The following is a 16,095-nucleotide window of genomic DNA, read 5'->3' as shown; positions in this document are numbered from 1 at the left end:
AGGTAATATTGTGAGACTGTGAGCATGAGCAATCTAAACAAAAAGGACGTAGAATATTAAGTGAGTTTGCTTCTCTTCTTTGAGATGTCCATCATCCCTTTTTGGCTTCAATGTTCAGTTGTATCCCACAGCCCATGTGCTTGTTCCTTCCATCTGATTTACTTCTGGGTGTCTCCTTTTTCCTGGAGGACGGAGTAGAAATTAAGCATAAACAGGAAAATTAGTAGAATTATGGTCAGGTGGAACATGTGTGGCACTTAAGCAGAGTTGGGGTGTTAAAGAGGACTATAGAACATCAGCAGGTCTACAGCTATGTTTCCTTGACTTTCTGTCCTTCGATTTAATATTTAGATTAGGAAGGATCTCGGACATTGGTAAAAAGCTCTTTAACTTGCCAGGATTGTTGTTTTTCTTTTGGTGAATTGAGATAGTGATATGTTGATACTGGTAAGGGCTTTCTGGTTTTCAGGAAAGCTAATGAGTAAAGCTTGATACACATAACTTGTATCTGCAGGTATATTGCTATGTAGAAATTCTTTTTCTCAAGAGGGTTGGTATGACAAAATGTTTGGATTAGAAAAGAAAAATCCACTTGTTATAGTTCTGCTAAGATGGAATGTTTGGCTAATAATTAAAGGGAAATGTTATTCTGTAACCAATTAACGATGGTAGAATACTAAGAAAGTATTGTCGTGTAAATTTGAAAAAAAAACTTGACTACCTTAATGTATTAATTGATACCATGATGTTATGTTATGATAAATAATGTGTGAAATAGATTAAATGAAAGAGATACTTGAAAGAGAGGTTCCCTGAAGCTTTCCTGCAGCTGAGTATTTTGAGCACAATGTCCACCCACTTCTGCTTGTTAGAGTGTTGTTTTTCAATAGTAGGGAATCTGCCTCTCAACTGTCCTCCAACAAACCTCTGAGTACTTTCTGTAATTATTTTGCTATGACTCATCAGCAATAAACACCATAAAAGCAGGGACTAAATTTTGGTCTAGCTATGTCAACCTAATCCAGCAGTCAACATGCCACAGAGGATATAAGATGTCTCTTTGCACTACACAAAAAAACAAAAAATGGGAGGGCAAAGTAAAAAGTCACAAATTCTAGCAAATGTATCATCCTGAGATGTTTACAAAGCTTGATCTCCTTAATTCACCCATAAAAAAGGATTAAGGATTCCTTTCAGGAGCAGAAGCAACCCTTCACCATGAGACAAAAGATCTTTAGCACAGGATACATGTAGAAGTTGCTAGAATCTGAATATAGGCAAAGTATAAATTAATTTCCAATAATGGTGCTGATAATTAATGGAACAACCTACCCGAGGAAGTGTGGATGCTTCATGACCTCATGTTATCAGAGAGCATGAGGCTAGTGCCTCTCTGCATTAGCCTAAAGCACAATTTGAGGATAGAGCAGAGGCATGATATAGGATGAATCTAAAAAGCTATAGTATTCATAAGATCACTTAGATATTATGATAACCCTCATAATGTTAATATTTTAAAATATCAGTTTATTGTTCTTCCCATTCAGGCAGGAAATCTCAAATGTGGAGATTAAATTGTTTGCCCAGTGTCACATAGCAAGTCCCTAGTAGCCCTGTCTACACAGTGCATTCAATACAGCTACAGCTCAAAGAAAAATGTAGTTGATTAATGAAAAAATGATTCAAGCATCCTAGGACTTGCTTAAACTTATCAAGACATACGTTATTCTTTTACTTCTTCACATGAAGCAACCCCACATATCACATGTCACGTATCAGAACTGTCTGATATTGCTCATGAAATTTATGAACCTCTGATAAAAAGCTGTGGCAACTGTCACTGTCATCCTGCATCCTGGTTTTAGTAATATTTTTAGTATAAGGAATTAGCTATTATCCATATTATTATTTTGTTTATTTCTGTAATTTATGTCTGTCTAGACCACTTCTTGGGCTTTTCTTTATGTTTTCCTGCTGTAAACCAAACACATAGTCACATACCGATGTTGTTAAAAGTCTGAATTCAGAGGAAGCAAAGCTGGCTCCTTCTAGTCACCTAACCTTCTATGTAGCATATTATAGCATAAAAATATGGCTCTGCATAGGGCCTCATTGTCAAAAAGTTCATTATCTATCCCAGTGCAGCTCCAGCTGACTCTTTAGTGAATTATATATCCCCTCTGTGTCTGACCCACAGAGAATGTAATGTTGGTAATGTTCTCAGGCAGGAGGCCTTTTGCTTAAGCTCCTAAGGTTCAGACTTCAGCTGCAGAAGTCCCAGGTCTAATTGCAATGTATACGATTGATTTGATTAGTAGTTCAAGAAGAGTAGGAATGCAAAGAAGTTTTTCCCTGGAGGTTGTCCCAGTTCTGTGCAAACCATTAGTGTCACTCTCCTATATTGACTAATTTCTGGGTTTTCAATTTCAAGAAGAGAAAAAAATTTCAATAAGAGAAAAAAAATTTAAGCTAACCTTTAAACTATTTGAGGTGTAAATATAGTTTATACCTCTTGCATTTTTACTCCATTAGGAAACAGGAAAGAAATTGTAAGCTTTTTGCCATTGTGGCATAAAGCAATTATGTCTGTGCTTCTGTAAAAGAAATCTGAGTACGGCATGTGCACAAAAAGAAAACCCTAAAGCAAGCATATGTCATCTCAGTCTTGAAAATGGAGGGAGCCAACAGAACAGAACCTATGAAACGGAGGGAGCAGATTAATAACAGCAATTTTTTTCTAGCACTGTACTAGATTTTCTAACTGACTGCATTTGATATGCTTGAAAGACTGCATTATCACACAGTCAGTTCCTGAAATAGTCAGCAAATTTTAGAACTGTGGCCCTATATACTCAGAAAATTGATTGTGAAATTATTATTTTAAATATTTTGCAAAAAACCTTCCATCTGCTCTATGTGAGAGGATGTTTGGGTGTCCTTTTCTGTTTAGTAATATTTCTTACAGGGAAACATTTTATGTTTGGGATTAATTTTATGTGACTTTAGCCACCTGGAAGCTAATTTTATATATTTGAAATAATAATCTAGGCAACTTTCATAGTCACTGGAGAGAGATAAGAAGCTTCTGCTGGAGTGTGCATTGTCCCTACAGTCTTACCCCCTCAGTGCAGAGCTGGATAACTGCTTTCAGGAGGCGCCTGGTTTGTCCCTTTGGCTATTGATAAAGCCTGTACAATCAGGTGACTAATCTTAAATGACATGAATCCTATCTAAAGTATTTCATATGGATTTTAACCTTCTCCACTCCACTCTCCCTCAATGCACACCCAATCCCAGTAGTGCAATGAATCAGGATTGAGGTAGCTGTGTCGCTGTGAAATGTGCTGGTGTGGAGCAGATACTGCTGCATGTGCTTCTTGGGATCTTTTGATTTGGGCGAGCAGTGCCACATCAGCAAGGAGCACCCGTGAGCAGGCAGCTGCCCTCTCCTGCTGCACAAAGCAGTGATGAGAATAGTTTGAAACAAAAAACTCCCATTGATTCACATTTTTCCAGATAGATACAATCTTCTACTTTTCCAAGCAGGGGAAAAAAAAAATTATCCCAGATCATTTTCCTGTCCTGGTTCATCAGGAGTTTCAGGAAACACTTGTGCTGACAGAACAGAGGGATGATGCTGCTGCAATATAAAGGTGCTAGCTGGAAACGCCGCATGGGGACTGCTCAAGCCTCTGCAGCTCTCTGCGGCTTACTCAAATACTGATTCTAGCCCTTTGACTTTGAGGACGTAGACATACATCCCATGGTCATAGGTTTGTGGGTAGCATGGTCATTGTGATCTGACTAAACAGCTTCATCTTTTATATATCTTTTTCTTCCACTACTGCAGCTCCCATTGCATTCTCTGTGGTTTTGCTTCTGTCATTCAGCCATATTATTTGGTTTTTATCTTTTCAACAGCCTTCATGTTTTACATGTAAAGTGTTTTCTTTGGATTAGCCAGTGCATTCGTCCTTTCAAACTACTTAACAGGAGGGATCAGGCTCATAGCACATTTAATTGTTGTCTTAAGCCTGTTATTAAGAGATTCTGCAACGCAGCCTGTTCACAGGGTTTCCTACCTGAAGGCTTGCTGATCTTATTTTTCTACTCTGTCTACTGGGCTCGTTTCTGTAAGACCATGTCTGAGGGTCACTCTTTTGAGTATCAGGCAGTCTTCCCAGGTGCATGAGTGAAGGGTAGACCAAATCAAGCAAGGTGAAACTTCTGCTTCTGCCTGATAGACCCTTCAGTGCTGCAGCTATGTCGAGTCCCATCCAAAACCAGTCCCCTACTGCCAGTGTGCTGCAGGACCCACATCTACAGCACTATACGCTGTCAATACACATGTAAACAGAATCGAAACCCCCTTTCCAAAGACTTTTCCCCATAGATCATGTTACAGGCACTGCACCAAGAATTTTGGACTGCAAAAAAAGCAGCTCAATGGCTTAAAGAAGAAGCAATTAAAAAAAAAAAAAAAGATGCTGAGGTTTGTTGCCATTCACATGTTCAAACCTTTGTTTCCAGTTTTCAAATTTTTCTCTGGGCTCGTAAGCCTTGTTATTTTACATGAAAGCCTATAGTCACAGTCTTTAATTTCATCCACATCCCTACATAAAAGCAATGGAGAGAGCTAGTGGCCCCTGAAGGGTGACTGCAGGTGGATCCAGGAGACTGAAGTGACATGTGGGGGCAGCTACTTGGGGTCAGCCAAGAGGAAACACAAAGTGTATGGACCTAAGTGGAATTCAGGCCATTCGTATATTGAGCTTCCAGACCCTTAGGAGAGGCTGACATGTTTTGAGTCAAACACTGTGATTTATGGTAAGCACACAAGGCCAAGCGATGGCTGGCAAGGAGAACGATTCTTTCTGTATTTAATTTCCTGCTCTCAAACATAAGTTTAATGATTACAGGCTCTCATCAGGTTAAGTACATCAAAGACTGGGGGAGCAGCAATGGTAATAGAGGCATAGAAGTAGCTTTCCCACGCTGTGTGGTTCTGGGAGTGCATAATGTTGATATCACCTTATCACACAATAACTCGGATTCCTCTTGGGTTTCTGAGCAGTGCTCTTTGGCAGTGTTTGCTATGGGCCTGGGGCATGAGCTAGCCCATTTTTTTTTTTGAACAAGTTGTAACAGAGGTTAGCTGCATCGGATTGAAAGCATATTTTCAAAACCCAACATGTTTCAAACTTCCATGTAGTGGGAAAAAAGCATAAGGTTTTTTTTTATTTAGTTTTCTGTGCATTTGGGACTTTGTATTGATTTGGGAGTTTTTTTGGTTTATAAATTTTCAGCAGAGCAATAGGATTTGGAATTATACATGTCTGGTAGGGCATGTCTGCATGGCATGCCAAATGTGTGATCATCAATAATAAAGATGCCTTTCCTTGCTTGTTGGAAATTAGCTAGATCATGTTCTGCTATGTGTGTAATCCAAGCAGCACAGACTTGCGTGTGTGTTAGCGGGCCGGATGTACACCTATAGTATATCTGTGGTAATAAACAAAGTGGGCAAATGCTAATGCTCCCTCCTTAAGGGCAAGCAGCAGGACACAGTAGACGACACTAAGCTCTGTGGACTTTGGGAGTGGCATTGGGAAAAGGGGCTGAGCCGTATCCAGAGTGTGCGATAGCTGCAGTAACCTGCACGGACTCTTCTCCCTTTGCAAAAAGTGCTAAAGAGGGGAAAAGCAAATGAGCCATTAGTGTCCTGCACCCTCCCTCCAGTATACCCACCTGCAAATCCACAAAATTTACAGCCCCTCTTGGCAGCAGAATATCCAGCCAGCATGAAACTAGGCAATCACAAGTTCAATTGTTTCCCCAATGTTAATTGCGTTTGTTACCAAGTTTCCCTGTAAAGGTGTGTCGTTTTTACATACCTTTAAAGGAAAGACTTTTTGTCAGGACTGTGTTCATGCCAACCACCTGTATTACAAAGCTGTCATTTATTCCAGCACATTTGCCTGTATTAAGTGTGCACCTCAGCTTTCAAAACCACAGATTTCCTTCTTAACATTTTACTACGTAATCACCAACAAGAACAGTCATCTTTATGGCTGAGAACAACATACAAACCTGCATGTCTCTGTTCAAGATAAAGACAGGATATTTCACTTCCAGCCGCCTACAAAGACAATGACTTCTCTGTACAGGATGAGAGGTAGGAAGTAGCCAGAGTGAGGCAGGAAGAGTACAGTTCGAGGAGGATAGGTGCTGGGACCTCTCTCTGCTTTCCTGGGAGTTCCATATGTTGAACGAATTTATGAGTTATTTTTAGGAAATGGTTTATTTTCATGTTCAGTCTGAGGTTAAGTAGAATGTGAAACTGCATTAACAACAATTGCCATCAGCATTTTTATTACAGATCTCAATTTTACAGTCAACATTTTGTATCACGACAGAACAGGTATAAAAGTGAGCATGAAGACAAACTCTTGACCCATAGTCAGAAATAACCTATTTGAAAGTATTGGTATATGTCTGCGTTGATGCATCTAATAAGTTACATAACAATGTAAATAAAAATAGTTATCACTTAATGTAAACATTATGGGTGAGGTCTTGGGTGTGGTCCAGCTATGCTCAGTGCAGGCCTGTGTATTACAGAACAAAGGTTTGTCTAGAGATGCTCGAAATTACACTAGCTTGTGTAGCTCCATCAGGACGCTTCCTACTCTGGGTAGTCACTAAATCATACAGCGTTATAACCTTCTGCCTGTGAGATCATGGAAACCTCGATCTGCCTAATGAACTGGCAATTGCTGGTTACACTGGCACTGCAACACCTGGGAGTGTACCTGTAGCAAAACCTGCTCTGTTCTCTGCGTCAGTGGCACTGCACAAAGCACTACAGCCAAGGCCACCAGCTGGCCACAGATCTCTGTTTTGTTATAAACACTGCACTTGACTACACATATCAGACCAGCAAAATAGAAATCAAAGGAAATAAATGAAACCTGCTGTTTCAGTGTTTTGTGGCATGTCTGTGCTTGTGAACTACACACTGCAAGACATCAACTTTCACCTCAGAAACAGAGGTCAAGAGAAGCTCCTTATTGTGGCATCGTTTTGATGTTTGCCTCCATTCCAGTGGGTGGCCAAGCTGTGGCCTGAGGGACCTTTTATAAAAGTTGGAAGGCTTACACTTACTGCTATACTAAGAATAAAATGTAATCTGAACTGCAGGGTGTTTCCAGTAGGGTTTTAATAGGGCTGTCTGAGTCAGTCTTGCTATTCTCTCTCCCCAGCTATGTACTCAACACGTCCTTACAGATGCTGGCAACCCTCTGAGCAGTTTCTGGTCTTTGCTTGGCTCAGCTCAGCCGTTTCCCCACCAGCCACTTACTGCGATGCCCATTAAATGGTACGAACTGCTCTGCGTCTTCCATTGCTTGCTCTACCTGCTCAGAGGTGCACCAGTCCTTGGGAGAAACATGATTTACATCGTGTGCCACTGGGCAGCGTCCCCCTCTGGGAAACGTGGCCCTAGGAAGCAGCAAGAGTGTAGCATGCTCCGGTCATTTCACAGAATGACAGAATTATTTAGGTTGCAAAAGAGCTTTAAGATCATCAGTCCCAACCCATCCTGCCTTCCAGCAAGGGACAAAGCCAAACACTGATCCGGGCAAGTTCTGCCTCGGCTTGAAAGTCTCATTCTTCTCTGTGCAAGCCCCAGGGAATCCCTGCTCTGAGCCTCAGGGCACAAGGGGAGCTGCACAGGAGGGAGCAAACCAGGGCAAAGCACCTGCCCTCAACCACTGAACATCCCCCAGTCCCCCGAAATAGTATGTTTGTGTGTGCGTGTGTACAGTAATCACACCTCAAGTATCATCTCCTGCTACTTGGCTGTTAGTATCACAGCAAGGATTTCTGGTTATGGACTCTGTACACACCATGCTACTATTTATCGCTCTAAGCTATGTAGCCACATCTTCTCCAGCTTTACACATAAATAATAGAAGTCTTCAGCAGTGCAGAGCGTTCAGTTTCATGGAGCTGCCGTGGTGTTGGTGCAGAGCCTGCAGTCCATGTGGTCAGGGTTATGCACACACTGAAGGAGCTGAACTGGCCTGTGATAAGACACAAAACAAACAAATATTTAGTAACCACTTTGCAAGTACAAGAGAATAACACTCTAGTTACTAAATGCAACGTGAAAGTCAAAGTGCATGTTACATGTGTGCTTATCAAGTAGGATGTCTTTTCTTAGGATATTTTTTTAAGATCTTGCTGCAGAAAGATAACTTCGACGTTTATAGAGGCTAGGGACAAGAGCACGTGAGTATGAAATAAAGTAGGGTGTGAACTTACAGCATGTCAGCTACTCTGTGATAACAAAAGTAACTATGAAAAAGAAATAAAGTCTCTTGCACGGACTATGGAGTTGCTGCCATGCTGGAAGTTCCCCATCTTGCTTACCCAGTGGTAACCCTTACTGCTGCTGTAAAGGTGTTGCTAAAAATGTCAGATATGATTAGATTTTTTGCTCAAAGTACATCCAGTGAATCTATTTTTTTAGTTACTTCTGGAAGAAACACTGCTGACATGGACAAAAGCAAGAGAAAAATGATCAGTATCAAATGCTATGTGGCATGCAAGGCAGATGCTCAGCTGATACAGACCCACACAGTTCTGTCTGCAGTCACTCCAGTGCAGTGACACTAAGCTGTCCAGTCCATCCTGAAGAGTTTCACTGCATATGTAAATTGCTTATTTTATCATTGCTCTGTATATAAAATAGTAAAATTAATTTTCCATGTTGCTCTACACAGCTGTTTATGTATGTGTTAGTTTAGCTCTGACAAAAAGGTCTACTTGTTATTCTGTCCTAAGAAGCAAGTTGTGAGCCATAGCAATGAGCGTGTCAACAGCTCTCCATGATGTGTTACTGATTCCTCCTTGTGCTGAGCCATGAGGGATCTAAGCTACTGTATATCTCCCCTTCCTCCCTGGCCCCTTAGATTATTTTAGCATAGGCTGAAATAATTTGCAATTTATTGTTTAAAGGCTGCAGTTACCCAAAGAGAAAGTGAGCACATGAGCATCATGATTGGGCAGATTTATGCTCCACACTGGTGTTCAGTTTTTCACAGTCTGCAGAGCACCCATTAATCAGGTTCAGCAATACCTAAACACGAATATATTGTTCTGCCTTCAAGATCAAAATCCTAGCACCAGATAAGGAATTTGCCGCCTTTGCAGACCAACTTTTCCTTATTTAAAACTAATGTAATGAACCCAGTAGTTTATAGAAATGTTTGTTTACTTTGGAAATGTTCTTACCCAAGTATGAGTTCTTCACTCTGAAAAGCTGTTCCTGACTGATAAGATATGAGTAATAATGAACCTTTGCTGCTTTTCTAATGTCACTAAAGAACACTTTCACTCTGTGTGAAGGTCTCTGAACCCACACAGAAGGACAAAGGGTCTCAGGCTTTTGTATCTCCTCAGCAGGCAGAGAGAGATTTCAGGCAAGTCAGAACTTGGGCTGCTCTGTTTCCTGGAATCCTGTTTTTATCTCCTGACAATGGGGAATTACAGTAATTAATAATACTTACAGTTATTCATGCCTCACTCTCTGACAAAGCAGCTGGATGGAAAGTAAGCTCCAACTATACCAAAAGAAGTAAGGACCATCTTTGACTTATTGCGTTACGTGCGAGCAACAGAGAGGAAAGCTGCCTATTTGGTACTGATAATTGTAGGTAAAAGCACAGACAGATGAAAATGTGCAATTGCAGTGACCTCCTGGAGTGCAAGGCAGAGACCAAGCCACAGTCCCAGCCAATATGAGAGCTGCAGTGCAAGCGGAAGCCCCTGAGAAGCACACAGCCATGTCAAAGGGACACGATGGCAGTAAGAGGGGAGTCTGCTCTAGTCCGCTGTAAACCAGGAGATCTATGTAAAATCAAGAGGGAGATGCAATATTATTTTATGTTAGCAAGTTGACACCAATAAGAGCAGATAATTACCTGTAATTATCTTCACAGGTGATCTTAAAGTTTCGCTCTTCTAAGATGCTTTTTAACCTCTTTATGGAATGACCTGAGCAGGATTCACTGGAAAAAAAAAGTCTTTTGTTACTTGTGTTCCTTGCATGCACAAAAAGCTCAGCTAAATTCCACACTATGTTCCTTTGCTTTACTTCAGGTAAGATTCTTTAAAAGCTTGTTTGCTAATGTGCTGTAAAGTCCATTGGGTTTGTGGAGTTTTGGCTACCATTGGGCCTTTGCTGAGAGAAACTATGTGATGACCAACTGCACACCAAGCACAAGAACGTTGTGCAGGAAGATATCGGTAGGAAATAACTCAGTTCCATTCACAGTTCAACATGCTCTAGAACTGCTCCAGAGCTGCTGGTGGCCTCCGTCCACAGAAGCATGATACAAGGCTCATTCAAAACTGTGGAAGGACAAAGTGATCAAGTCCTCTGTGTGATGTCCAGGTAGGACATAAGATAGGAAGAAGCAGATAGAAAACATGGGAGGAAGCAGGATATGAGTACTTCCTGTTTGACTCAGCCTGTGGCTGCTGCTACTCTGCTTTGACAAGGGGCTGTTTCAACTACTTTTCCATTGGTAGTAGCCTTAACTTGTTTATTTCTCTTCCATCCAGCTAATGGTTTCATGAAGCATGTAGCAATGTTGTACCTTTGAGATCTTTATCTCTGTGCTTAATTTGTTTGAAAGAGCCCATGGGGCCCCAAAGCTGTAATGAAAGCATTGACAAATGTCAGAGACACAGACAGAGACACTGCAAAAAACTTGCTACCTTGGTATAAAAATCATCTCCTGGTCCAGTGTACAGGACACATATCAGGGCAACAATACAATACTGGAGCAAATCCAGTTCCTAACATATAGCATTAGTGGAAAGCAGAGCCAGCTCTTCTTTGTTCATTAAACTTACCAGATGTTATCAGTGATTCAACATGGGATACAAATCAGAAGACAAAAGGAATACATATTATTGGAGCTAGCCTCCCTCTTTCTACTTGGAAATTAAACAGAAAATAAAAAGGAAGCTTCTGGGAACTTGGCACAGGAGGAAGATGTGTCAAGAAGGCTGGCAGGGCACCAGGTTGTTGAAGCTGTTGAGAAGGAGGAACATGATGGCTTTTCTGATGTTGGGAAACATTGACAGAAAGGATCAAGTGCCATGTCTGAGGGAACTAATGTACAGATTACCCAATGTCATTTTCTTCAGCAAACCTCTATGCAGTGGACCACAAGTCAGAGCTGAGCTGCAGTGTCTGCCTTCTACACACTGCTTGTCGTTTCACGCCAGCATGGCTTACCTTTGAGGTCCACCGATGTCATGCATAAGCCAAATGTGTACTGCAGAGACTTTCTCTGGATTTAGGCTAAAGATCTCAATACTTCCAAAAATGCTGTAAGAATGGGACATGAAAAAGTAAAACATTCTTAGTTATAAGTAAGAGGTACTAAGTATGTTCCCCAAATACTAGTACTTATTAGTGCTGCTGTTATTCTTAGTGAAAGAATATTATCTTGCCAATGGATTTTCACAGACTACTTAATTACCTTGTGGTAAAATATTTCTTCCCCATTCTTATTTCACTTTCATAAGAACTTTTGAAACTGTCTGCAGACTGAAATAGGGTGAAGTTTTTCCATCTTTACTGCCTTTTCTCCTGTTTGGTTATTGGCTGTTGGGTTGGTTTGGTGCCAGGGAAATGAACATGGCTGTTCTCCCAGCCAGCATAGTCTTCATCTTTCAATGTTATTCAAGACTGAACTTCCACCCAGGTAACCCAAGGAAGCACAGTCTGGAGAGGGAAAACCCAGTCAACTCCATGAGGAGTTAGAAATGTGTCATTCATGTGAATATAACATAGTGTACAAATCTAGATTAACTGTAATAATAAAGTTACTTTGTGCATTAATAGCATACTGGAGATCCTACCCACATTTAACAGTTTGAAAGATTTTAATTCCAGTATAGAAGGAGTTAAGTGAATCATTTCTTCAATAGCCAATGGTTTAGACCTCTATATGAGTTTTCTAAAATCCCTTCTGCACTGGGACTCACTGGCAAAGACACATTCACCAGCATGCAGGCCCAACAGAAACATGGGTGGTACCATGCTGAGTAAATACCTGCTGCTTCTGAAAGCTCCAGCTTCTATTGATCCATTGAGCATCACTTGAACCACACCACATGCTGCTTCTGCAAACTGAACAAAACAAATGGACATTTTACTTGGCCATGTCAGACTCAGGGCCAGTAGAAATTACTGTAACTTCTTCGATGTCATCAGAACTGACTTATACAGGTGGAGGATCTGGCCAATATTTTAACAGAACACGCCAGTGCAAATAAAAGCCTCTAAAGGCTCTAAAGGCAAAACTGTCACAAAGCTGCATTAGCCAGCTATGCATTGGCAGTCTGAGGCTGCATGGGATTGGTATGGCAACTTTTATGTCACTGCTGTTTTCAGTTTTTAGAGGGTGATGCAACTTTCCAGAACCCCAGCAGTTACAGCTGTCTGATGGGGCTGTTCCCTCCCTCAGTAACTTGGAATAATCCTCAGACTGCTTTAACTCAGGCGGTGGGGATGAGCCAGACCAGAGGTACCACAAGTTTAAGGGCACACAAACGATCGCATATTTATTTACCTTGTGACTCAGGCTCTGTGTTCTTTTGTGGCTTGGGATTTTTCTCCCAAGTGGTTTTAGTAAAACTCATCACCAAGTTTTGTTTGATTTGTAATCACTGCTCTTTTATTCTTTAAAACTGAAGTCCAAATATTTAAAGAGTACTGAGTGAGGTTACCACATAAAGTACCCACTCTAGATATATAATCCATTGGTGAGACAAAGAATTTCTGAAAGGCTTAACAGAGAGGACTGTACTTATCAAATACTCCAAGTCCTCTTGCATCTAAACAATGTGGCTCAAACTCAGCTCTTGAGGGCTGTGAAATTGCAGGGCAGGGAATTTTGTCTATGTGTAACGTTCTAATGTAAATAAGCATAGGTTTTAATAGGCCTTACATTTATTTGGACTAGAAAGCTTGCAGTCAAGCAAGCTTGACTCCATGGTTTATCCCTCCTAGGCCCTGGAACTGAGGGATTAATGAGTACATCAAAACTGTTTTGAGCTTGGAAAACTTTAGGTACACTAGTTTACCCACAAAACAATTTTTTATGGTGAGCAGACTTTTTCTTACATGCATGAGAGCTGGAACACACAGGAATGCTTGTTTTCCACCTGGACAGTCATCTACTAATAGTCATGTCAAGGGTGAAGTCCTGAGAGACATGTAAAATTAAACTGACACAGGAGAGCAGTTTTTTCTGCAAAGTGCTGTTTCAACAAAGCCAGGCTAACTGCTTAACTTGGACTACCAGAGTCTCATTCATGTGATGGGAGCTGGCATGTATGTATGGGTGGGTACGTCGTAGGAATCTTGCCAGATACTGTTGTGGGAGGATGTGTTCTTCAGGCTTATGCTGGGAAGGTGCAAGGGAAGAATCCATTTGGCAAATTTCTGTGCCAATTTGGGCTCTGTTCTCCACATTAACATGCTAACATGTATTCTGTTTTAGCAACTTCAGTCCTGTGATTTAAATAAGGTGGTGATTATAATTATTGTAGGTATTATTTGCAAAGCTCCACCTGTCTGCCAAGTGTTGTTCTAGACATTGGCACACAGTCTCTGTCCACAAATACGAATGCCCAAACTACTGTGACATTAAATATTGTACATAAAATATGGGACCTTGGAAATACAAATTCCCAAAGCCATGATTTTTAGCACCTGAAGCTAAAGCTCATGTGAACTTTTACTATTCCATGTTTTAAGTCCAATCTGCAAACTCACATTTTTGGCAGTGTCAGGAACTTAGTGCCTTTCAACATTCTTGGATTCAAGGAGATTTATTCTAGATCTTACCATCTTGGATGCCATTTTCCAGAATACAGAGCTAGGGTTGCTCTCACATTCACTTCGTTTTGGACAAGACTCATAGTTGATTCCTGAGAGGGAATACATTTATAGAATAGCTAAGGTTAGAGTGAATATTGTTGCAGAGAGCTGATTAATGATGGCACAAAGATTTGCCCCCTACCAAAGCAATAAGGCTGCATGTGGAAAGGGCTCTAAGAGGAAAACAAATCTGCATGCATTTGAAGGTTTCCCTGTTTGCTCACACATGTTTCAGGGAGGCATCTGCAGGCCCTGTATGCAAATAATTCTCAGAAAACTGAGAAGGGAAAACATGTAGTCTTAAATGGGGGAAACAGGTTGGCTCTTGACAATGCTGTCCAACTGCATTTGAAAAACTGAACTTTGCCCAACATCTTCAGTAATTCCAGCCCATTTTTGAGGCTGCCAATTTAAGCACCAACCCAGGAGTCCTGTGGGCATCAATAACCCCAGGGTACCTACATACTGCTCCACCACTTCGACTGGCCTGTGGCCAGGACATTCTTGAATGGCATTCTTGGTTTGCAGTTTGTCCCATAGGAGTCACAGGAAGGAACCAAGTAATCTTGATAAAGAGGGCAAGATTTGACTACTAGTCCAAGAAGCAGTCTGGTGTTTTAATAGTAGCCAAAAAGTTGTGGTTTTTAAATTAACCTGAGAAATAAGTATTATTTTCATTCTTCCATAACATGTGACAGAAATACAGTTAAGGTTTTAAAATAGCTTAAAGAAAAATATATGAAAAGGACTGTGTTTAGGTCTAGATACGTAAGAGAAAAGAATAAACTGGAATTCCAGTGTTCTGATTTGTTTTGCAAAAAATAGGACTTATTACCTGGGGCAGAAGGGTCTCCACACCATGAAACCCTATCAGCCATATAACCCAACAAGGTGTCCTCCAAGGTAAGGAAATTTTGATTGGATTTTGTATAACGATGAACGAGGTCATTTGTCTTGCTCCAAAACAGTGACTGTGAAATAAGGTACAATGTATAATAAGTGGTACTTATACTAGAGCTGGTCAGGAAATTTTCCTAGAGAAAAGCAAAAATTTTTCATGATAATGAAGGAGTTTTAGTTTTTGTTGAAATGCTGCAAGTTCACATTAGGGGGTCAGTTCTTACTTGTGCAGCCCACATTCCCACTTCCAAAATCTTTTTGGATGGTTATTTTTTATGGAAATGGATGCGTTGAGACTGTAAAGCATTTTGAAAGAAAGGTTTTGACTAGTTCTCATAGGATATATACCTAATTTGTCGTGTGCTTTTGAACTGCACATAGAAGAGCAGCTTTTTAGACGCAGTGTTCCTCTAACAACATGATAGCATGCTTTGTACAAAGAGCCATACTCTCAGGGAACAGGAACATCTCTGTCACTTCACCAGCACAACCCCAGTACTGACGTTTGAGGCAAGCCTTGCACAGGGATGATTTCCAGTGACAGAGAATGAAAAGAGTTACTGGGGTCCAAAGGTGATAACACCATCGCAGTAAGCACAAGAGAAAAATATCACCCTTGTCAACCTACAGGCACTCACAGTCATTATGTACAAGATCACCACTCAGAGCACTGCACAGACACGTCGTCCCACAGCAACCCTCCTCACGCAGCCTGCCATGCATGGTACCGTTACCTTGTTACAGGGTATAGGATGACTTGCTAACTCCATTAATGGCTGATAATCTTCTGATGTAATATTACAGGGATTCTTGTAAATGAATGCATGTTTTAATGATTCCCATATTTTCAGGCAATCCTTATCTCTGCCAAAAGACGAAAACATAGTTAATTAGTATTTATGAGCATTTATGACTGTGAAAGGATCTCCTATTACGGTCAACCACTATGGATCATATTTTAAAAGAGTTCTGACTATGCTCAGGCACCAAAATACATTATCCATTACAAAATGCAGAGTCTCTTCAGCAAATTGAGTATAAGCTGAGGAATGAGCAGTTCTAAAACATCTCTCTCTCTCTCTCTCCTGCATTTTAAATTGCTGATAACTGCAATATCTAAATGCCCTCTGGGTTTGTCCGTTAAAAAGAGCAATGTTGATATCACATAACCAGAAGATCAAACTCCTGGCTTTCTTGATTTCAAATTTCTTAGAATAGAATTATAGAAT

General features: G+C 40.7%; 1 protein-coding gene across 1 annotated transcript; it reads right to left on the bottom strand.

Moving 5' to 3' along the window:
• Nucleotides 1–7,990: 7,990 nt before the first annotated feature.
• On the bottom strand, nucleotides 7,991–15,724 carry CD38 (CD38 molecule). Its single transcript, XM_010083792.1, has 7 exons — nucleotides 15,601–15,724; nucleotides 14,802–14,937; nucleotides 13,934–14,016; nucleotides 12,135–12,211; nucleotides 11,312–11,404; nucleotides 9,987–10,073; nucleotides 7,991–8,084 (listed from the first exon to the last, which is right to left on the bottom strand). The coding sequence occupies exons 1-7, from the start codon at nucleotides 15,634–15,636 to the stop codon at nucleotides 8,003–8,005; spliced, it is 594 nt and encodes a 197-aa protein (XP_010082094.1). The 5' UTR covers nucleotides 15,637–15,724; the 3' UTR covers nucleotides 7,991–8,002.
• Nucleotides 15,725–16,095: the final 371 nt, after the last annotated feature.

Source organism: Pterocles gutturalis, unplaced genomic scaffold (assembly GCF_000699245.1).
Source record: "Pterocles gutturalis isolate BGI_N339 unplaced genomic scaffold, ASM69924v1 scaffold8350, whole genome shotgun sequence".
Lineage (NCBI taxonomy): Eukaryota > Metazoa > Chordata > Aves > Pterocliformes > Pteroclidae > Pterocles > Pterocles gutturalis.
This window is presented reverse-complemented; position numbering and strand designations above follow the sequence as displayed.

Coding starts and splice junctions, on each gene's coding strand:
- CD38 (XM_010083792.1), bottom strand. CDS start 15,636: ATGGAGTTAGCAAGTCATCCTATACCCTGTAACAAG. Junction 14,938..15,600: donor ATCCTATACCCTGTAACAAG/GTAACGGTACCA, acceptor CTTATTTCACAG/TCACTGTTTTGGAGCAAGAC. Junction 12,212..13,933: donor GGAAAATGGCATCCAAGATG/GTAAGATCTAGA, acceptor TGTTTTGTTCAG/TTTGCAGAAGCAGCATGTGG.